The sequence below is a fragment of the Pan troglodytes genome, chromosome 12 (genome assembly GCF_028858775.2).
Source record: "Pan troglodytes isolate AG18354 chromosome 12, NHGRI_mPanTro3-v2.0_pri, whole genome shotgun sequence".
Taxonomy (NCBI): domain Eukaryota; kingdom Metazoa; phylum Chordata; class Mammalia; order Primates; family Hominidae; genus Pan; species Pan troglodytes.
In genome coordinates, this window is record NC_072410.2 from 16,690,893 (window position 1) to 16,714,812 (window position 23,920).

Consider the following 23,920-nt stretch of genomic DNA (forward strand, 5'->3'; position numbering starts at 1 on the left):
GGGTCAGAGCAGATCCACAGAGACAGAAGATGCTGATGCTCAATCGTTTTACCAGGGACGCTGGTCAGGAAGAGGATGCCGTGATTGTGAAAATTCCTGGAGCAGGAGACAAAGTTTCATTAATATCTCTTCTCGCTCTTGTGGGGCGGTCCTCATGCGTTGGGCCTGTGACTTCACGAAGCTGCTTTCTTCCACCTGGACCCTGATACAGTACCCAGAGAATGCCATGATTATAGCCCGGTGGGCTCTTCTTGCTGACTGCCCTGAGAAAACCAAGGCACTGAGAACAACAGGTGTTACAGCGAAGAGAGAGTTTAATCACAGGGCCAGCCACGTGTGAGAATGGGCGAGGTTTCTCAAATCTGCCTCCCTGAGAACTCGGAGGCTTGAGTTTTTAAGGGTAGTTTGGTGGGTGGGGGCCTGGGGAGCTGAAACGATTGGCTGGGTGTGAAATCATGGGGGTGTCTAAACTGTCTTCAGGCAGCTGAATCAATTCATGGAAGCCAAGTCTGAGGACCGGGTGACATCTCTTTGTCTGCCAAAATGCTAAATCTGAAAGATACCTCAAATACCGTTTCCTTAGGATTCACAATAGTGATGTTATCTGTAGAAGTTGTTGGAGAAGTTACAAATCTCGCGACCTCTGTTTGAGTGACCCTGGGGCAGTAAGCAACATATAGAAAAGCCAGCTAAGCTAAGCAGTGGCAGGTCATTGTTTATGCTTATTCTTTAGCAAAGTTCAGACCCTACCATAACTCTAACCTCGGCTTAGGAATGTGGCTTCAATCTCGAAACAAGGAGGGGGGTCAGTTTTCCTTGCCTCATCGTTTAACTATAAATTCCTCTCCTAGTTATCTTGGCCTCTGCACTAAAATAAGCAAAAACAATAAAAACAAAAATTGAGCCTGTGAGGTTAGATGGAGCCAGTCGTATTAGATTTCTCTCATTATTACAATTCTGCAAAGGCAGTTTCACGGCCATCTCCCTCATGGTGTGGTTTTATCTGGACTAATAGAGGTAGTGCCTGCCCTGCTTTAGCAGCTGCTGGAAGCCGGTAGCTCCTTGCGCTTTCGCTTCTTAGAGATAGAATCTCAAGTCACGTCTTTAGCTTGATTCTAAACAAGGAGCAGGTTATATAGCTCTTGACCTCAAGTTAACTAGTGACTCCTTGGTTTCTCCAGCACTCATTCAAGAGTAGAGAGAAGAGCAAACAATAACAGTCCCAAAACCTGGCACATGCTTTGATGGTAGACAGAGAAAATATTCAAATGAGATGTTTGACTTTTTCCTTTTGAATCTCTTTATATTATACAGCTTTACCCAGAAATACCCACCAGTAAAGTTTTTATCAGAAAAGGATCGGAAAAGAATTTTGGTAAGTTTGCACACCTGAATAGTATTTGTAATATTAAGAAACTTTCTTTTTTCATTGAGAGATAATTCACATATCATAGAATTCACGCTTCTCAAAGATACGATTCAGTGGCTTATAGTATGTCCACAGAGTTAGCACCGCATTCTGATTCCACAGTTTTTTCATCACCCCAAAAAAGAGTCCTGTACTCATTAGTGGTCACTTCCAATTCCCAGCCCCCTCCCGCCAGCTCTGGGAAACCACTAAAACTACTCTCTATCTCTATGAATCTGCCTTTTTTGAACATTTCGTCTGAAAGAAATAATGTGATATTTGATCTGTCTTCAAGGCTCAGCTGTAGCATGAATCAGTACACTTCATTCCTTTTCATGGCTAAACAATGCTCCATTGTATGGGTGTACCACATACTGTTTCCCTGTTTCTCAATTGATGGGTATTTGGAGTTGTTTCCACCTTGAGGCTATCATGAATAATGCTGCTATGAATGCATGTGTGTAAGTTTTCGTGTGGACACAGGATTTTCATTCTTTTAGGTATACTTAGGAGTGGAATTACTGGATTGTATGGAAACCCTGTGTTTAACTTTTTGAGGAAGTATGAAATTTGAGAGCAGTGGTTTTTAACCTTTTCTAGCTCACAGACCACTTTGAAGAATACCCAGGGGTATCCTTGGCTAATAGTGCTCTTGTTAAACATCAGTATAAACTCACCAATGAAAGAAACCCTTTTAACTATTAGGTAACAAATTATGTCCAAAAAGATTTCATGTTGCATTTTTTTTTAAAGTAACAGCTTTATTGAGATATAATTCACATACCATACAGTTCACCCTTAAAATGTATAATTCAGTAGTTTTTAATGTATTCACAGAGTTGTGCAACCATTACCACATCCAATTGTAGGACCCCCCCAAGGAAAGCCTATACCCATTAGCAGTCACTCTCCATTTTCCCCTTAGGCCTTCCACACCCCAATCTCTAGGCAACCACTAATCTGTTTTTTGTCCATGTAGATTTGCCAATTCTGGGTATTTTATATAGATGGGATAATGCAACATTTGACCTTTTGTGACTAGCTTTTCTCACTTAGTATGTTTTCAGGTTTTGTTCATGTTGTAGCTTGTATCAGTATTTCATATATTTTTATTACCAAATAATCTGTTATATGAATATACCACAGTTTATTTATACAGTAGGCCCTCCATATCCGTGGTTTCCTTATCCGTGGATTCAGCTAACCACGAATCGAAAATGTAGTTAGGCGCACAATGGTTATGTCTGTACTGAACATGTGCAGACTTTTTTTCAGGTTATTATTCCCTAAACAATACAGTATAACATTTTTACATAACATTTACATTGTATTAGGTATTATAATTATCTAGAGATGATTTAAAGTATACAGGCGGATGTGTGTGGGTTATATGCAAATACTACACTATTTTATATGCGGAACCTGAGCATCTTTGCGTTTAGGTATGGGGGTGGGGTGCGGTCCTGGAACCAATTCCTTGTGGATACTGAGGGACGACTGTACGTTTGTTATATGTGTCATAGGGTGACTCTCTTTAACCTTTTGAGGAACTGCTGTTTGCCAGAGCAGCTGCACCATTGTACATTTCCACCAGCAGCATATGAGGGTTCCAGTTTCTCTACATCCTCAACGCCACTTCTTATTGTCTGTCTTTTTGATTGTAGCCTTTCTACTGGGTGTGAAGTGATATCTTTTTGTGGTTTGGATTTACATTTCTCTGATAGCTCATGGTGTTGAGCATCTTTTTGTGTGCTTATTGGTCATTTCTATATCTTCTTTGGAGAAATTTCTATTAGATATTACCCTATTCTTTAATTGGGTTATTTTTCTTTTCATCATTGAATTAAGTTCTTTATATATTCTTAATTCAAGTTTCTTATCAGGTATATTATTTGTAAATATTTTATCTCATTCTGTGGGTTGTCTTTTTACTTTCTTGATGACATTCTTTGAAGCACAAATGCTTTAAATACGGATAAAGTCTGTTTTTTTCTCTTGCTGCTTGTACTTGGATGTCATATTTAGGAAATCTTGCCTAAACTAAGGGCACAAAGATTTACCATGTTTTTTTCCTAAGAGTTTTATAGATTTTGTTCTTAAATTTAGGCCTGTGATCCATTTTGAGCTAATTTTTGAATAGGGTATTAGGTCATCATTCTTTTGGATATGGCTGTCCGGTTGTCCAGCACAATTTGTTGAAAAGACTATTCATTGCCCATTGAATTTTCCTGGCACCCTCGTTGAAAATAATTTTACCGTAAATGTACAGTCAAGCATCACTTAACAGTGGGGATACATTCTGAGAAATGCATTGTTAAGTGTTTTTGTTGTTGTTCTGTGAGCATCATAGAGTGGACTTACACAAACCTCGATGGTACAGCCTGCTACACACTTAGGCTACATGGTATGACCTATTGCTCATAGGCTACAAATCTGTACAGCATGTTGCTATACTGAACACTGTAGGTAGTTATAACAAAGATAAGTATTTGTGTTCATCTGTGTAGGCCACTTACCACAAATGGAGCTTGCAGGACTAGAAGTTGCTCTAGGTGAGTCATTGAGTGAATGCCTTGTAATTAACTAATTTCCTATTTGGTACCTTTCCCTTCTTTTTCCTTGTGGAATCCAGTTACTATCTGGGGTCACTTGCTTTCAGCCTAAAGAACATCCTTTAGTATTTCTTGTGTGGTAGGTCTGCTAGCAATGAACTCTCTCATTTTTCTGTTTATCTAGGGATATCTTATTTTTGGAAGTTATTTTTGGTCGTATATAAGATTCTTGACTGCCAGTTTATTTTTACACTTTAAATATGTTGATAGAGTTCGGATGTTTGTTCCAGCCTCCCAATCCCATGTTGAAATTTGATCTCCAGTGTTGGAGGTGGGGCCTAGTGGGAATTATTTGGGTCATGGGGACAGATCCATCATGAATGGCTTGGTGCACACCCCACTGTAATGAGTTCACACGAGACCTGATTGTTAAAAAAGAGTATGGGACCCCCTTCTTCTCCCTGTCTTGCCACGTGACATGCCTGCTCCCCCTTAGCCTTCTACTATGATTGAAAGCTCTCCGAAGCCCTCAGCAGAAGCAGATGCTGGAGCCATGCTTCATGTACAGCCTGCAGGACCGTGTGCCAAATAAACCTCTTTGCTTTATAAATCACCCAGCTTCAGGTATTCCTTTATGGCAGCACAAAATGAACTAATACGTATGCCATCCACTGCTTTCTCCATTGTTTGTTGTACTGAGCCAGCAGTTAATCATACTGGGGTTCCCTTACATGTGACAAGTCATTTTTCTTTTTCTGCCGTATGAATTTCCTAGGACTTGCAGTTACCACCATCTGAGTGGTTTAAAACAACAGAAATTTAATCCCTCGCAGTTCTAGAAGCTAGAGGTCTGAAATCAAGATGTCAGCAGGGCCATGCCTATGCCCCTCTGAAGGCTCTGAGGGGAGTTTTTTCCATGCTTTTCTCCCAGCTTCTCGTATTGCCAGCAATCCTTGGTGTTCTTTGGCTTGTAGAGGCATCACTCTAGTCTCTGCCTCCAGCAGCACATGGGTCTTTGCATGCCTTTAGTATTGGATTAAAGTCCCACCGTAATCCAGTATAACCTTATCTTAACTAAATATGTCTGTAGGGGCTCTGTTTTCAAATAAGGTCACATTCTGAAGCTCTGGGACAGACATAAACTTTGTAGGACAGTATCCAACCTAGTACAGCTGTTTTCAAAATTTTATCTTGTCTTTGGTTTGCGGGATTTCTAGAATGATGTGTCTGTGTGCATCTATTTTTGTGTTTATCCTAATTGCAGTTCGTTGAACTTCTTGAATATATACATTCATATGTTCATCAATTCTGGGGAGTTTTCAGCCATTATTTCTTTGAATATATTTTGTATTCCTTTCTCTTTTCTGATACTCCCAGTGCGGCATGCATGTTGATGCACTTATTGGTGTCCTGTATTTGTCTGAGGCTCTGTTTAGTTTCCTGCATTTCCTCTGATCTTTGGGTTGCATAAGCCCTTTCAGTCCAAGTTTGCTGATTCTTTAGCCTAGTTCCAATTGACTGTTGAATCCCTCTGTTGAATTTTTAGTTTCAACTGTGGTATTTTTCAACTCCAGAATTCAATTTGTTTCTATTTTGTAATCTCTCTTTATTATCTATGTACTTCTTTAAGCATGGTTTCCTTTCGTTCTTTGAACACTTGCCATAACTTTTAATGGCAAAAACTGCAATTACTTTTGCACCAACCTAATATTTACAGTGGTTGCTTTGGTGTCTTTGTTATATCCAACACCTGGGACTTCACACAGACAGTTTTTATTGCTTTGTTGTTTTTTCTGTTTATGGGTCACCCATTTCTGTTTCTTTGCATGTCTTGTAATTTGTTGTAGAAAACTGGGCATTTTAGGTAGTATATTGTAGCATTTCTGGATACTGTGCCCTCATCCCAACCCCCACCTTCCCCAACTTGTTTTATTTTATTTACTTATTTATTTGTTTAGTGACTTGTCTGGTCTACTTTAGTGAAGTGTTTCCTATTCCGTCCCCGCCACTCCAGTGTGAAGCTTTAACGGTTGTTCCTTGGAGGACGTAGCCTTGGCCAAACCCCCTGGGATGATGGTCGGTCTAACAGGCTCGTGTTGACAGTCTCTTTCCCTGATTTCTCTATTAAGCCTGTGCAGCATCTCACCCAGCTGTTAGGCTGCAGTGGTTGCTAGCTAATTGCTTTATTTTTCAACAATGCTGTGGGTTTTAAGTTGCTCTTCAGCCTGATCCAGTTAAATTCTGTCCCCTTGGCAGGGGTAGATTTTGAGACCAGTCTTTGAGATTTGTTCTGACCCCAGGAGGTTTCTTAAGTGTCCTCTCCCTGGTTCTCTCTGTTAAACAAGCTGGCCTCGGATTTAGCTTTTTATTCTCATAGATCTATTGCCTTCTATTTATTGCTTACCATCTGCATCTCCCTTGTTCTTGAGAGCACCCTTATATTTGACTTTCTCTTTCAAATAAAGTCAGCTCCCTTTAGGGAGAGCTTTTGAGTGCACTGTTTTCAGTACCTCTGTCCCCCAGGAAAACCTCTGAACCACTGCCCTGGTGCTGGGGTGGGAGCAACACCTCTGTTTTATAATCAGGGTGCTGTAGCCCCTGATTTTTTTTCCTTGCCCCTCTTGGCATGGAACTTCTCCCTTCTAAGCAAGTTGGGGCAACCGTGACTGGAATCCTATTATTCTCAGCCTTCCCTGTCTGGGAAGTACTGCTAAGTGGCCCTTCCTGGTGAGATACCGTATCTTTTGAGTGGGGTTCTCATTTTCTTGGCCACACCCAGCACATTCCCCACTCTAAACTGTGGGGATGGACTCAAGTGTTGCAGACTCTTGCTGTTCTTACTTAATTTTATATTTTCTTTCTTTCTTCTTTTCTCTTCTTTTTTCTTTTCTTTTCTTTCTTTCCTTTCCTTCCTTTCTTTCTCCCTTTCTCTCTCTCTCTTTCTGTCTCTCTTTTCTTTTCTTTTCCCTCCCTCCCTCCCTTCCTTCCTTCCTTCCTTTCTTTTCTTTCTTTTCTTTCCTCGCTTTGTCACCCAGGCTGGAGTGCAGTGGCATGATCTTGGGTCACTGCAACCTCCGCCTCCTGATTTCAAGCGATTCTCCTGTCTCACCCTCCCAAGTAGCTGGGATTACAGGTGTGCTCCACCATGCCCAGCTAATTTTTGTATTTTTAGTAGAGATGGGGTTTCACCATGTTGGCCAGGCTGGTCTTGAACTCCTGACCTCAGGCTATCTGCCCACCTCAGCCTCCCAAAGTGAATTTTATATTTTCTTGAATACATGTTACTTCATTTGCTGTACATGCTTAGCACAATTTCCAGAGACTTTTAATGGTTATTTAAAAAAATAATTTGGACCACTTATGGTTGTTTCCTTGGGGAACAGGTCTGTAGAGCACTTTACACTGCAATTCTACAAGGAATGATTTATATATGACCTTGATGTTGAAATGACTAGTACACAGGTTGTTTTGTTCTTTTACCCATCACTTAGGCTGTAGTACTGTGCATCCCTAAAATATTATTGTCACTCCTGAATCGATATTAGACTATTACCCCATATAATCTCTCTGTTCTTCTGGAAGTTATAGAAGTCTCTTGCCTTTTTGAGATGGCTTACATAACTCTCGCTGTGAGCAGACTCTGAAGTCTGTTAATACTTGTATGTCCCTCTTTTGAGGTTATTTCTATTGCATCAAAAAGGTATATGCATTTGAGCATGAATTTGGAAATAAGTGTCTCAAGTAGCATAGAAAAGTTAATTTTTTTAATGTTTTGTTGCCATGTTGTCAGATTGATCACAAATCTGATAGTCTACTTTTCTTAGTTTGTTTTGTGCCGCTGTAACAGATTACCACAGACTGGGTAATTTATAAGTAGAAAGGTATTGGCTTACGGTTTGGAGGCTGGCAAGTGCAATATCAAGGGGCATTCTTGCTGTGTCATCCCATGGCAGAAGGGCAGAGAGTGGATGAGAGAGACAAAGGGGACCTAACTCATTCTTTTACACATAACCCACTGCCACAATAATGACGTAAATTCATTCATGAGGGTGGGGCCCTCATAGCCCAATAACTTCTCATTAGGCCTCACCTCCCAATACTGTTGCATTGGGAATTAAGTTTCCAGCACATGCTTTTGGGGGTACACATTCAAACCCATAGCATTCTGGCTGCGGTCTCTAGAATTTATGTCCTTCTTACATGCAAAATGTATTTATTTCATCCCAATAGCCCAGCATTTTAACTTGTTCCAGCACCAACTCGAAAGTCCAAAGTCTCATCTAAACATCATTTGGGAAAAATTCAAGACATGATTCATCCTAAGGCAAATTCCCCTTCAGCTATGGGCCTGTGAAATCAAAACAAGTTATCTACTTGTAAAATACAATGGTGGAACAGGCATGGGATAAACATTCCCATTCCAAAAGAGAGAAATAGGAAAGAACAGGGTAACTGGTCCCAAATAAGTCCAAAACCCAACAGGGCAAACAATATCAAATCGTAATGCTCCAGATAATCTTTCTTGACTCCATGGCCTGAGTCCTGGGTACGCTGGGGTGGGGGTTGGACCTCCAAGGCCTCTGGGAGCCCCAACCTTGTGGCTTTGTTGGTCTCAGTCCACCTGGCTGCTCTCGCGAGTTGGAATTCTGTGCCTGTAACTTCCTTAGGCTGGTGTTACATGCTGGTAGCTTTACAGTTCTGGAGTCTTTGTGCAGCTGTATCACCGCAATGAGTCTCTGCCTACCCCCCGCCACCTCCCACCCTGTCCCGGGCTATTTGTGACATCCTTTGAAATCTAGTTGGAAGAAGCCATGTTCTCATGGCCCTTGCATTCTGCACACTTGCAGAATGAGAGCACCACGTGGACACCACCAAGGTTTACAGCCTATATCTTCCGGAGCGGTAGCTTGAGCTGCACCTGGACTGGCCGGAGCCACAGCTGTGCTGGCTGAGGAATGCTAAGGGGAGCAGAGACTTGTGGCAGCACAGGACAATGAATGGTGACCTCGAGCACCTCTCTGGAAACGTTGGCCTCGAGGTCTCAGCTTGCCTGGAGGATTTCTGAAATGCCTTCAGGGTCATTCTCCCATTGTCTTAAGGGACAGAACCTGGCTTCCTTCTAACCATGCTACTCTGTGTATCAAAGGGTCAATTGTCTGCACTCTTGCACACTTTTTCATTCTTTATATGGTAAGGCTGGGGACTTAAAAAATTTTTTTTGTTCTGTTTCCCTTTTAGTTATACAATCTGTCTTTAAATCATTTTTCTCTTCCCTTATTTTACTCTATGTAGTTAAAAGAAGCCATGCAATTCTTTTAATATTTTGCTTAGAAATTTCTTCCACCAGATGTCCTAGCTCATGGCTTGTAAATTTTGCCTTCATAAAGCCAGAGGACACAGACACATTTCAGCCAAGTTCTTTGCCACTTTGTAACAAGGATAGCCTTCACTCCAGTTTCCAGTGGTATGTTCCTCATTTCCATCTGAGACCTCATCAGAATGGCCTTTACTGTCCATATTTCCACAATTGTTCTGATCACAACCATATTACAGGTAATCTCTAAGAAGTTCTAGACTTCCCCCACAGCTCTTCTCTTCTGAGGCCTCACCACTGTTTCTTTAACACTCCATTCACAGAAGTCTAGGCTTTTTCTAGCATGCACCTCCAGATTCTTCCAGCCTCTACTCATTACCTAGTTCCAAAGCTTTTTCCACATTTTCAGGTGTTTGTATAAGCATCATCCCACTTCTCTGGTACCCATTTTCTGTCCTAGTCCTTTTTGTGCTGCTATGACAGAGTACCTAAGACTGGGTAATTTATAACAAATTTATTGGCTCATGGTTCTGGAGGCTGGGGAGTCCAAGATCAAGGGGTTGTGACCTGGTGAGGGTCTTCTTGCTATGTCATCACGTAGTGGATGGGTAAAGAGAGGGCAAGAGAGAGACCAAAGGGACTGAACTCGTGCTTCTATGTGGAACACACTTCCACGATAACAAACTCACTCCTCTGATAATGGCATTAATCCATTTACTTCACCTCATGGCCTCATCACCCCACCTTTTAACACTGTTGCACTGGGGATTAAATTACCAAAATGTGCTTTTGGTGGACACATTAAAAGCACAGCAGCACTGTTACAGGAATGCTCCAAAATCTTGCCATGAATTTTATTATGTGCACATGGAATGATCTTCCTGTCGGTGCTGAGTATTATAGAATTTATTTTGCTTTACACATCACCACAGCAAACAGACTTAGTTTTTTTCCCCCTCACCTGCCATCTCATAGGTTAAGCACATTTCTGAGGCATTTGGCATGTGAGTCTGGTATATTGTTGCTATAACTTAAAGCCTTTTCAGTAAATTGGTAAGCCTTAGGACAGCTTCAACAGAAAGAGGAGACTTGCTTTGAAATACATTTTTTGATTTTTTGCTAATTTGCTAAGCATCATGAGTTTGACTGCTGACCTTGAACTAGACCACTTTAGCTGCCTATTGGCACCCACAAGAGCGAGCAAGAAAGCACACTGAGACAAACCCCTATACTGGAAAGCCATGCAAAGCCGTGTAAGTTCTAATCCATCTCAGTGTAAGAGGTCTTACTTCCTGTTCTCTTTTGGGTATTAGCTCCTTGTTATTCAAAGAGTATCCTTGAGTTTGGTGATTAGTGTTCCTGATAGAGCTTTGTAAGTGCTAAGCTTTCACCAAATTTGTTTCTATTTGAAACACTTGCCTAATGGGCTAACATTGATTAGGATAAAAGCATAACCATCCAGCTATATTATATAAATCTTAAGTATTTTAGGTAGAAGGAAATTACTTCAGAAAAAAAAATTCCAGTGCATTTTAGTCAAGCTAAGGTGCTTCCAACAATTTTACGTCAGTACTAAGACTAGTGAGATGTTGGAGATGATCATGTGTAATTTAATACGCTGCATCTCTGATATCTCAGAACTGTCTGCCAGGTATTTTGGGTGCAGAGATAATGTTAGAGTGCCACTGAACATTTTGTTTTCAGAAATATTTGCATATAGAGAAACAGTTATGTTAAAAGGGGTTACATTTCTTTTTAAAAGTTGCAAGTTTTTAAATGTAAAAATCATGGAAAACTTGGAAAAATGCAGTAACGTGAAGATAAAATGAAATCTCATCCCGTGAGTTAAGCTCTAGTGGTGAGTCAACTTTGAATTTCAATTATTTTTCTGGAAAATCGTTTTTCATAGTCATTGTTCAGGTATAGCAGTAGAATGTGGGAGCTCTTAAGATGAAACACGAACCAGACAAATTGACAGGCAGTAGAGAGCATGTAATTAGAAAGACTGTAGCTTTAGTCTGTCCCAGCTAGTGATCTCTGAGGATTTTAGTCAAAGACGTAACTTCTCTGGGTGTCAGTTTCTTATCTCGAAGGCAAAGGGGATTTGGAAAATGGTGCTGTTGGTAAAGCCAAATGAAAGCTATCGAGCATGAGGATGCCTGGTCTCACCCGTCCTGTCTTAACCATTTGATTTGCATTTCATCAGAGCATATGTAATATCTATGTGGTGGTTAAGGGATGGTTATTCTTGAGGTTGGCCTTGTTAACTGAAAAACCAAACTCTAAAATATTTTAGAGGTGTATTATGATCCAGTATGAGTAACTGCAGCCCCAGGAAACACAAAACCAAGAAGCCTTGAGTAAGTGTGCCCGAGGCAGGCGGATTAGTTTAGTTTTATACATTTTAGAGAGGCAGAAGTTACAAGGAGGTATAAATCAATATATAGGGCTTTTACATTGGTTTGGCCCAAAAAGACAGGCTATTTTGAAGTGGGGGCTCACAGGTATAGGCGGGTTAAGAGATTCTGTATTTTATTTTATTTTATTTATTTTGAGACAGGGTCTCTCTCTGTCACACAGGCTGGAGTGCAGTGGCACAATTGCCACTCACTGCAGCCTTGACCTCCCTGGCTTTAGAGATTTTTTACTTTGTAATTGGTTAAAGGAGTAAATCTTTGTGTAAAACTTTGGAGTCAGCAGAAAGGAATCTAAGTTATGACAAGGAAGTCTGTTCACCAATACACTGGGTCAGAATGACTTGGAGGGATGTGACTTAGCTCCTGTCTGGCACGACCCTAGGTCCTGTTTATGATCTCTGTTTTAATATTAACGTTGGTCAGTTGTGTCTAAACTCCAAAAGAGAAAGTATAGTGAGGCATGTCCAATCTCCTTTCACATCACGGCTGGGAACTCAGCTTTTCAGGTTTCTCTGGGGTTCCATTTGGCCAAGAGGGGGCCCACTCAGTTGGGGGACTTACGATATTTATTTATTTATGAGACAGAGTCTCGCTCTGTCACCCAGGCTGGAGTGCAGTGGTGTGATCTCAACTCACTGTAACCTCCACCTCCTAGGTTCAAGTGATTCTTGTGCTTCAGCCACCATAGTAGCTGGGATTACAGGCGTGTAGCTAATTTTTGTATTTTTAGTAGAGACGGGGTTTCACCATGCTGCGCAGGCTAGTCTTGAACACCTGGCGTCAAATGATCCAGCCACCTTGGCTTCCCAAAGTGTTGGGTACAGGCATGAGCCACTGCACCCAACCCAGATTTCATTTTTAGTTTATAGCCTCCCCTTACTTCTCCTCTGCCATTTTTGATCTTTTTCATCCAGATGGCTTCTTTTTTTTTTTTTTTTTTTTTGAGATGGAGTCTTCTCTGTCACCCAGGCTGGAGTGCAGTGGTACGATCCACTGCAACTTCCGCCTCCTGGGTTCAAGTGAGTCTTCTGCCTTAGCCTCCCAAATAGCTGGGATTACAGGAGTGTGCCACCACGCCCAGCTAATTTTTTGTATTTTTAGTAGAGACAGGGTTTCACCATGTTGGACCGACTGGTCTTGAACTCCTGATCTCAAGTGATCCACCTGTCTCGGCCTCCCAAAGTGCTGGGATTACAGGCATGGGCTACCACTCCACTCAAATCCAGGTGGCTTTACTCTCTCACCCGTGGTGAATACTTCATCGTGTGTGAGATTTCATTTATTTTAAACAGGAGTTTCATGGAGAATTACATGTTTTAAAACCATAGACCTAGGAGTTTGTATACCTTTTATTTTAGGTAGAAAGGATTGCTGTCTTCCTATTAATTCTTTCCGTTTGAAACAGAAGGGTGAAATGAATGAGAATTTTGGTGAAGAGAAGGCAGAGTGGAGAACAGGATACAGCAGGCTAGAGAATTGAGTTGTGCATGGCAAGTCTGTTTTCTGAGCCTATTCTTTTCACTCCCACCGCCTATAACCTTCCCCCAGATGAAATTCCCTTTATCCTCCTCCAGTTACACCATTTAATTTGAATAAAATACCTGTGTTCAACTTAAAAGTATTTTTCAAGCGCAGTTGACTTTTCACCTTTGCAGGGGTCTAGGTTTTGTTATTACTGAGTTACTGTCAAGACCCCTCACACCTGCCTCATCGTGCTCTGTGGCTGGGAGTGTATACCACACTGTGTTCACATCACCACTCAGAAATTAACCACACAGTGGACTTAGGCGTTTAGGGCTTTAGTCTACAAACAGCATGTATTGCTTATTAATTTGTTCTCATAAACAATTTAAAAGATATTTGTTTTTCCTGCAGTTTTTGAATCTAACTTAAATATTAAGTTTTTTTTTCTTGGTAGTTCACCAAATCTCTGCATTTTGCTAATCATTTTTTCTATAAAGTAATTTTTAAAGTTCTCAGCAGTAATATTAAAGCCACGTGAGCTATGTCCAGCATCCCATTTGTTATAAAACAAGAGCCTTTGACTAATGGGAAATTCTCAGTCAGCAAAGACATTTTGAAATTTGTAACTGTGATTTTTCTGTATTCTTCCAAGACTGGTAGTTTGAAATTTTAGGCTGCTTAGGAGTTTACAGATAGTATGACCTCTTTGTTCTGCAGTAAGAGTCAAGATGCTACCTTAAAACCTTTGCTGTCTTCCTTCCCCGCCTTGCTCCTGAGTTTTAAGTCGTGGCTGCACCAGAGATGTCTCTCCGTGGAGCTGGTCCTCACTGTGTTCTCATGTGCTTTTTCTGGGAATGCTCTGCACACGCTGTCCGGATGCAGATAACAGGAGGCGCAGGGTTCGTGGGCTCCCATCTAACTGACAAACTCATGATGGATGGCCACGAGGTGACCGTGGTGGACAATTTCTTCACGGGCAGGAAGAGAAACGTGGAGCACTGGATCGGACATGAGAACTTCGAGTTGATTAACCACGACGTGGTGGAGCCCCTCTACATCGAGGGTGAGTGAAAACTGCACGTTGTTATTATTCAGAGCTCCGCAGGTGGCCTTGCCAGAGCTGCGGGATTCCTGAGGGTAAGCTGTTTGACTCAGCACATTGAAAGCTATGTTGGGTTTTATTTTTGAAATGTCTCAATGTGTATGAGGTGCTGTCCTAGTCTGTGTGATAACGAGTGGTTATAACAGTGTGAATAGCCGTCTTCTCTCCTACGTGGCACCCCTGGTCCTGAACTTCATGGACCTGTTGAAGTAACTTTCCTGTAGTACACATCTGCTGTGGTCTGAATGTTGGTGTCGCCCCAAATTCATATGTTGGCATCCCAAGCCCCACAGTGATGGTATTAGGAGGTGGGGCCTTTGGAGGTGATGAGTTCATGGAGACAGAGTCGTCACAAATGAGATTAGTGTTTTTATAAAAGATGCCTGGGAAAACCCCGTTGGCCTTTCCACCGTGTGAGGACATGGCGAGAAGATGCATATATGAACCAGGAAGCAGGTCCTCACCAGCACCCAATCTGCCAACCCCTTGATCTTGCTAATTTGATAGAAAACCATTGGTTCAATGTACATTTCTTTGGTTACTAAATAGGTTAGACTTTAACATGTTAATTCACCAGAGAAATACCAATGGTTTTGTTAGTCCATTTAAAAAATATTGTTTTAGTATGAGTTCTTTGTAATAGGAATGTTAACTGTTGGGCTTGTATTTAGCATTTTTCCTACAAAGGCAAAAAGTTTTTGCCTTTTCGTTTGAGTGACATTTTATAACACAGTTTCATCTGTTCATATTCTTCTTGCTGTTTCTTCTGTTCTCTTTCTGCTCTAACCGTTCCAAGATGAGATGAATATTTAATCTAATATTGAGAAAGCAGCCATGGTGTTATTTTGTTGGTTGGTTTTTTGCTTCATTTTTAAACGTTTAATTATGTAATCTATTTAGGATTCATTTTGGAGTGAAGCTGTAGTTTTTGTAAAGTATAACAGGCTATGTAGATTATAGCTCAGTGGGCTCACTTTCCTCTTGGATTTCCTCCTGGGATTGCTGTGGGGTTAACTGAGGTCATGCATGTGACAGGGCCTGGCAGGCAGATTCTCACAGTTCCCTGCTAAGATGCCCTTTCCCATTGTTCAACCCAAGATGCTAGGTGGTGCTGTCACAGGACTTTGCTGATAGAATCAAGGTTATGAACCAGCTGGCTTTAAAATGAGGATGATCCTGGATTATCTGGGTGTGCCCCCACATAGTCACATGAACCGTCAAAGGCAGCAACAGAGAATGGAAGAGTCAGATAGAGAGACTGGGTAGAAGAGATACCACGGGGAGACCAGGCAGAAGGGAAGCTGGAGAGGTTTGCAGTGTGCAAGGGACCTGACCTAACCCTGGCTGGCTTTGAAGGAACCATGTGCGGGAGAGTGTTGGCAGCCTCTGGAAGCTGAGAATGGCTCCCTGCTGAGAGCCTGTAAGGAGACCTCAGTCCTGCAGCCTCAGGGAACTGAATTTTGCTGTCATCCTGAATCATCCTCTGAAGAAAGGAACACAGCCCTGCTGACACCTTGATTTCTGCCTGGGGGCAGGCAGAGCTGAGAACCAGCTGAGCCATACTGTGCCCGGTCCTGTAGACCTGTCAGATCGGATCGTGAATGGATATTTTTTGAGCCTCTAAATTTGATTAGGCAGCAATAGAAAACTACTGTGAGGACTTAGCACAGCACTGGGCCCTCATTTCACTAAGTGCTGCCCAAATTATACCTTTTTTTTTTTTTTTTTTTTTTTTTGAGACGGAGTCTCTCTCTGTTGCCCAGGCTGGAGTGCAGTGGCACGATCTCAGCTCATTGCAAGCTCTGCCTCCCGGGTTCACGCCGTTCTCCTGCCTCAGCCTCCTGAGTAGCTGGGACTACAGGCACCTGCCACCATGCCCGGCTAATTTTTTGTATTTTTTAGTAGAGATGGAGTTTCACCCTGTTAGCCAGGATGGTCTCCATCTCCTGCCCTCATGGTCCGCCCACCTCGACCTCCCCCAAATGATACCTATTAATATTACTACTCTCTTCTCTTTTTTAGCACATGGCAAGAAACATTTATTTTATGACACTATTGTTTATATAATTTCAGTACCACTGAGAAGCCAGAACTTAGTAAAAATGGTGTTTTAATAAGTAAATTATCTTCTTTAACTGTGAGCTTTGATACCAAAGCTGCTCTAGGCCATTTCTGCCAATTCTGTGACTGTGTGTAGGACACACACACACACATACACATACATGCAAACACACACACACACACACACCCACCCACCCACACATTGAATGAAGTCATACAATAAATGACTGGTGCTTTGTCCTTTGCTCAGAGTATTGCGTTCCCTCAGTTGGCATTTATGTTGGGAGAGCATAAGATGCTTCTCTGCCTCTGTAGTTTGAAGCCTGTTTTTCACTTTCTCCTTCAGTGGGTCCTCAACCTTAGCATCAGGTCTTCTGTGCCCTTGATAATTTCCCCCTTGCTGCCCCTCCATCTCTTCACTCTTTCTGCCCTCACAATGCCCACTTCATCCAACAATGCCAGAATGCACCTTCCTTTGAAGCCCACATGGAACATTCTCCAAGACTGATCATATTCTCAGCCATAAAAGACACCTCAGCCAACCTGAAAGAATAGAGTCCTATAAAGTGTCCTCTCAGACCAGAGTGGAATTACACTAGAAATTAGTAACAGAAAGATATCTGGAAAATTACAAAAGTATTTAGTGATGAAACAACAAACTTCTACATAACATATGGGACAAAGGAAAAATCTCAAGAGAGATTAAACATACTTTGAACTAAATGAAAGAATTAGGTTTCTTGTTTATATATTTGATAAAGAATGAGATGGAAGAGAATCTGAAATATTTTTCTCTTTTCAAAAGAAACTTTTTTCCTGATGATGAAAATAATACATACATGTTAAAGAAAATATAGAAAGGTATTTTACAAAGCAAATAGAAAATTATTTTTAATCTTTCTATAAACTGTTGAGGAAGTTGGCTGGGCACGGTGGCTCACACCTATAATCCCAGCACTTTGGGAGGCCAAGGAGGGTGGATCATTTGAGCTCAGGAGTTTCAGTCCAGCCTGGGCAACATGGTGAAACCCAGTCTCTACCAAAAATACAAAAAGTTAGCTGGGCATGCTTGTGCATGCCTGTGGTCGCAGCTATTCAGGAGGCTGAGGCATGAGAATAGCTAGAACCCAGAATGCGGAGGTTGCAGTGAGCCAAGATAGTGCCGTTGCACTCCAGCCTGGGTGACAGAATAAGACCTCATCTCAAAAAAAAAAAAAAAACAAAAAAACCGTTGAAGCTAACATCCAGTTGTTTTCCTAAATGTGATTTTTTTCCCAATTAAAAACATGCTTAATAGGTAATATGGTTATATGGTTCAATTATTTTAAAAAATAAATGGAAAAGATGGCAGGGCACAGTGGATCATGTCTGTAATCCCAGTACTTTGGGAGGCTGAGGCAGGCAGATCGCTTGAGCCTAGGAGTTCCAGACCAGCCTGGGCAATATGGCGAAACCCTGTCTCTACAAAAATTACCCAGGCATGGTGGCATGCACCTGTGGTCCCAGCTACCCAGGGGGCTGAGGTGGGAGGATTACTTGAGCCCAGGAAGTTGAGGCTGCAGTGAGCCATGACTGCACCGCACTCCAGCCTGGGAGACAGAGTAAGACCCTGTCTCAAAAATAAATAAATAAACATAAAAATGGAAAAGATAAAACTGTAAAGTTAAAGTCTTCCTCTTGCCAGTTCTCAGCTCTCCTCAGGAAACAGCTGTTGATCCTTTCTTTGTATTCATCTGCAGTGTTTGTATGTGACCCAGCTAACACAAATAGGTATTTATAGTTCTCCCTTTTTATATAACCTATTATGTATTGTCCTGAATCTTATTTTCTTCCACTTACTGTGTCCTGGTGATCTTTCTATATCATATATAGAGACCTTTTTTGGCAGCTGCTTAGTGTTCTATTTTGTGGCTATACTAGCTAGATCTCTTTACCAAGACACGGATTTTTTTCCCCTCAACATTACTTGTTAGCAAGTTGCCTTCTTATGAATATATTGTAATTTCCTTAGTCCTGTGTTGTTGGATCTTTAGGTTGATTGCAGTTTGGGGCCATCATAAACCAGAAAGCCACACATCTGTGTTTCTGTCATCATTTTCATGGTACACTGGCTTTCCCAGGGTCCTGCTACAGAGCAACTGTGCTTCCCTGAAATGCTGTCCCAATTTACTTTTCCACCGTCTGTATAAACAGGGATCTTGAGACCAGCATTTCCATGGGGAACAGGAAAAGGCAGAAATGTGCATTGTGTCGTGGGAAGACCAGTACCGGGAACTTGTAGTATCTCTGTTGAAGAGGTCCAGGGAAATAAAAGAAGAAAGTGACCATAGCTAACACTTAACTATATTCCAAATGCTATTCTAATCGCTGTTTACGATTGGCAAGTTTAATTATGTCAATACCCGTGTGAAGTAGGCAGCTATTTTCTTCATTTTATAGGTGAGGAAACCAAGGCATGGAGCCCTTTCCATTATCTGCCTTTTACCTGGATGCTCAGTTGCTATGGAGGGCCGGGAGTGGGGGCACCAGGAGAGGGAAGATGGGAGAGCCAAGCCATCAACCCTGGGCACCCACCCTAAAGAGGAGGGGTGGAAACAGTGTTTGCCAAGGGGATTGAGTCCATGTTTATGTAGACATTTAAAGCATGCAGCTCTGATTAGAATATTTTTGTTGAAGTATCATTTAGAAATTTTTTTCTCAGCTTTCAGTTTATATTGCAAATGTAAATAAAACTGCAGTGGTGGCTCTTAGAGATCACCCTCTGTTTAATTTGGAGCTGTGGAGTCTTCCTATGGAGCAGCCTAGGACACTGGAAATTCTTTCCCCTGCGGTGGCTTCACAGGGAAGGTGAGCCCCTCGCTCAGATCAGTCGACAGCACTGGCGGGCAACCCCAGCTCCCGGGGGCTGAGCCAGTCTCTAGTGTGTGCAGCCTTTGCCCTAAGTAAATACATTTGACATGAAATGAAGGGAAAATCTTGCTGTTCTGCTTCTTTGTGCCAAGAGAAATTTGGTCTTTATACTTTGAGAAGTTCTGTATCATCTTCATTCCTGTTTTCCATCCTAAATACTGGTTCTAGAGACAAAGACTAGGGCCATGCTGTGAGACTTCACATTGCAGAGAGGGACATCTCGTTGGGGAGTATTTCTGTAAGACCTCTGACTCAAGTGTAGAAAAAGAGAATTCTACTGTAAGTATCTTTTATGATGGGAATTTAGTATGTGCTAAATAATCGCGTGAGTTATCACAGAAAGAACTAACCCACTGTTTTGCGTTTTAGTGTTTCTATAGTCTTTAGTTTCGTGGTACAAATCCTGAACTGGTCCTTGGCAGTTTCATACAGCGTGGGTGTGGCACAGAATGAGGCTTGACACAGACTATGTCACTAACTTAAGACAAAATTAAAAAAGAAAATCAACAAAGGAGTGGAAGCTACAGTCAGTTTTTATGTGGATTTCCCCTTTGGTAGAAGAAAATGTCGATTTCTCCGATGTGTTCTGAACAGTGGTTTCAGGTTATCGCGAGTTGTTCTCTTCCTATGGTGATTTTTTTCTTCCCTATTTATGTGTCATTTATGTGGGTTTTGGGCACAGTGAAATTCAGCCTAAGACCCTTTAGGGAGTTCATTTGTGGTTTGACTGGTTGAGTTTCCCCAGTCAGAATTCATAGAAGGGCCGAGTAAGTCGCAGCTGTGCCCTCACCCAGCCACTTCCCAACATAAGATTACCCTGCGTGCTCTCTGGTAGGAATGCTGCTGATCATTAATTGGAGCTCTTTTAGGCTCATTTCTTGAGACTTTTATTTTTCTAGCTGAGCTCCCAGCACGTGGCCTTGTAAATGTGAAAGGTCGTGGCAGGGTCTCTAGTGGTCTCTGGAGCAACTGTGGGCACCCATGAATGGGCTGCCTTTCTGTCCCCCTTTGACTTCCTCTCCCCACCTCAGCTTGGATTTTGGAACGTCAGGCTCATGCTTGGTGTACTCTGAACTGTGCAGTTGACATGTTCCCAGGGCCTTTGTCCTGGGCTGTGAGGGTTAACCTTGCTGCTTTATTTATATTCCGAAGCCGGTTGTTATTAATGTTACTTACTGTTTACCTAGCACCTCTCATTGCTGGTTATTTGTCCCTGCTCTGAATTTCCCCTCTTCTCTCCCCTTCAGAATTTCTCACCAGATTATTTAACCAACAGACTCTGCTGCAGTGCCCTTTTTAGGATAGGAACTAGAGTTATTGTTAATGTTACAGGAAGAACACATTCTCAAAGGAGAGGGGGGTGGTGGGAAACTTTGATTTTCATAGGGTTTTCAGTTTCCTCTCAAATGGGAGGATGCAGCAGTGCCGCTACTTAACTGAACGTCTCGACAGTCTGATGGGGCAGCCCTCAGCCTTCCGGAGCAGCAGTGGGACTGACCTGTCCAATGAGGAAGAAACACTGAAGCAGATGGAATGGCCTTTGGGGATGGAAAAACCCCAGTTTACGCTCATCTCTTCTCTCAGCTAACTTTTGTGGAGCCCTGTTCCCAAACTGGCCTGGGCCAGAGCACCGTGGAGGGGTATTTGTTGTAAATGGAAGGTTTCCAGGCCCGCCTGGAAATCCTGAAGGGTGAGACCTGCGGTGGGCTCAGGAGTCTGCATTTGTGGGTGACCGAGGGGGCCTCCCCTCCCTGTAGAGTCCACACTGTGGAGAGCATCAGGAAGGGAAAGGCCTGCATCTTGTGCTCAGTGAGCTCATCGTCTAGTGAGGAAGGCATGTGTGAATCTCTGGACAAGGCAGCGCTGAGCTGTTGTGGACTAGTGGTGCAGGCAAGGGATTATTTCTGACCAAGGATGGTGAGAAGGTTTCCCATACAGACTGACGTCTGGATTGAGCTTTGAAGAAGAAAGCCAGGACTGGAGCAGACGAGGAGGAGGGAAGAGTGTGAGGTTAATGATAGTGGCTTTCTGTTTGATGTCGGGGAGGCTTCCTGTACTCTCAAGGCACACTTCTTCCCTCTTAGCCTTTAATGCAGTTTCCTGTCTTTCCCTGCATACCTTGTCACCTCAAGAGTAAAGATAATGATGAATAATTTGTTGTGTAAGATCACAGCCCATACAGAGTTGTTTATACTCTCTTTGAGGAACGTAGGGTGACCCTGTCTGTGTAAGCAGAAATGCCCGTGAGTATAAGTCAGGTGGCAGCAGGCTCCAGGTCTAGCACACCTGAGCGGGCTCTGTGGTGTCGTACTCAGCTCTGAAGGTCTGGCCAGGTTCATTTTTTTAAATTTAAATTTTAATTTTTAAATTTTATTTATTTTTTTGAGACGGAGTTTTGCTCTTGTTGCCCATGCTGCGGTGCAATGGTGCCATCTTGGTTCACTGCAACCTCTGCCTCCCAGGTTCAAGTGATTCTCCTGCCTCACCTTCCCAAGTAGCTGGGATTACAGGTGCCTGCCACCACACCTAGCTATTTTTTAAAAATATTTTTAGTAGAGACGGGTTTCACCATGTTGGCCAGGCTGGTTTCGAACTCCTGACCTCAAGTGATCCACCCACCTCGGCCTCCCAAAGTGCTAGGATTACAGGTGTGAGCCATTGTGCCTGGCCCTCATTTGGTTTTGAACTTGGCACAGTCCTGCTCCAAAGTGGCGGTGGGTATGAGGAGGCATCTTCAGAGGAGGCAGCACAGTGCCTGTTTCTGGGGCTCATGGTCTGCTGCTTCTACCTGCAGCCCTGGAGCTTGGAAGTAGGTGTGCAGGAACTGACCCGGTCTGTGCTGATCCTAGCTGGAAACTGCAAAAGATAGCTTGGCCTTAGAATTATGGGACTTTGTGAGAACTGATTTTTAAAAGGTATCTTGTTAAATTACAATTTGTATAATACAATATTAGTTTGTCTTTTATTTTTAGCTGTTTTTCAGCTCAGAATAACTTGTGGGGGTGGGAACAGCAGTCACAGGATTTCATTTTACTTGGACAGATCCTCTCAGCGAACTTGCATTTTGACAGACCATTAATAATTTTAAAGATTTTGTGTTTTGTTAGTTCTCTTTACAAAAAGATTATTCTTCCCATAAGCATTGGTTCTATTTCTAAATTAACTCACTGGTTTTCAGACTTGGCTTTCAAATGTTAAAAAAAATATATATATATGAATGAAGGTCTAGAGTCTCCCAGCCTGCTTCAGGGTGTTGGGGACCCAGGCATCACCTCACTGGATGACTAGTGCACAGTCAGGATTGATTGAGAACCTCCAGACTGACCTGCTGTGGCTCAAAGGCTTGATCTGCAGCTCTTCCATTCCCAGCACTGGGAAAGGAAAGACAGCAGCAGTTCCCTGGTCAGGGGAGCCCGGAAGGCCCGGGCAGAGGGGCCCCTGCAGGTATTCTTACACATCCATGTGCAAGGGAGGACTCATTTTGGCAGCAGAGCTTTCAGATCCCTGTTCCTCACTCCTGTGGATGGTGGATGTGTTTCCTCACCATTGGCTAAAAGTAGAATGGCATGACATGGACTTTGTCTGGAAGAATGGCATTCCTCCTGTGTGTGTGTGTCTGTTGCTGCCATTCCACAGGGAGAGGTTGGTCCCCGAGGACTTCTCTGCTATGTGCAGATGTTACCTGACTTGGTTCTGTGCTGGAACGCTGTGGGTAGTGACGTTAAAGTGAATTCCTTTCCAGGAGGGGCAGGGGTTGCATGGAATCTGAATTGCTTTGCCATTCATGGCTTTAAAAACCTCCCTCCCTCCCTCCCCATGGTCTCAGGGTCTGGTTTTATGTATACAGGATGCATAAAAACAAATGAGAGGCTACTTTCTCCCATAGTTCTGTGTCTTTGGTTTTAAGTCATATTTGTCTCACAAACTAAAAAAAAAAAAATTCATGATTAATTCTGTGTCTGAAAAAAATCAGTCTTCCTTCTGATTTGAATGCTTTATCTGGGACAAATATTTCAGAAAACAATCAACCCAGTAATCGAATTGACTCTGGTTACACGAGAACAGACTCAGCTGACCCAGCACATGTTTTTGTTTCCAAATAATTAGACTTTCTATTTTTAACATTTTCCTAATTACAAATGTAAATTAGTTTATATGAAGAATAAAATAACTTGATTTCAGTGAAAGATATACTAATACGTTTATTATACAGTATATATCCTAGGAGGTCAGTATTTTTTTGGTGCTTTTTTGAAGTAATAGGCTTCTGTTTTGTCTCCTTTAGTTGACCAGATATACCATCTGGCATCTCCAGCCTCCCCTCCAAACTACATGTATAATCCTATCAAGACATTAAAGACCAATACGATTGGGACATTAAACATGTTGGGTAAGTTGTCATTTTCTTGTTTTTTTGGCTGTTGCTGGGAATATTTTAGATGATTATGAGCATAGGTCATTGAATCTTCTACTAGAGTTTGATCTGAGTGTGTTCCCTCGTCCCTTATTGCCCTGCTTGTGGTATTTGGCAGTTTTGCAGTGTTATTTCAGTGTGACTTTATTTGTCATCAGAGTATGTCATGGAGGAGATGGTCTAACTTAACTTTTCATGCATTGTAGTAATCAGGCTGCAGCACCCTGGTGCAGATCCCCTGGGAGTGACCACAGGCGCTTCATGTGACCAACCACCCA

At 42.3% G+C, this 23,920-nt stretch overlaps 1 protein-coding gene across 12 annotated transcripts in view; it reads left to right on the top strand.

Moving 5' to 3' along the window:
- UXS1 (UDP-glucuronate decarboxylase 1) overlaps positions 1–23,920 on the top strand; it is a 118,948-nt gene that overhangs the window by 35,465 nt on the left and 59,563 nt on the right. For 8 of the 12 annotated variants that reach the window (XR_010149002.1, XR_010149001.1, XM_009443001.5 and 5 more), the window contains 3 exon segments: positions 1,315–1,375; positions 14,038–14,218; positions 23,514–23,618. Coding sequence is in view for 10 of the 12 variants with exons in the window: in XM_009443001.5 (XP_009441276.1) it covers positions 1,315–1,375; positions 14,038–14,218; positions 23,514–23,618 (347 nt within the window). In the remaining 2 variants the exon portion in view is untranslated. 12 annotated transcript variants of the gene reach the window in all.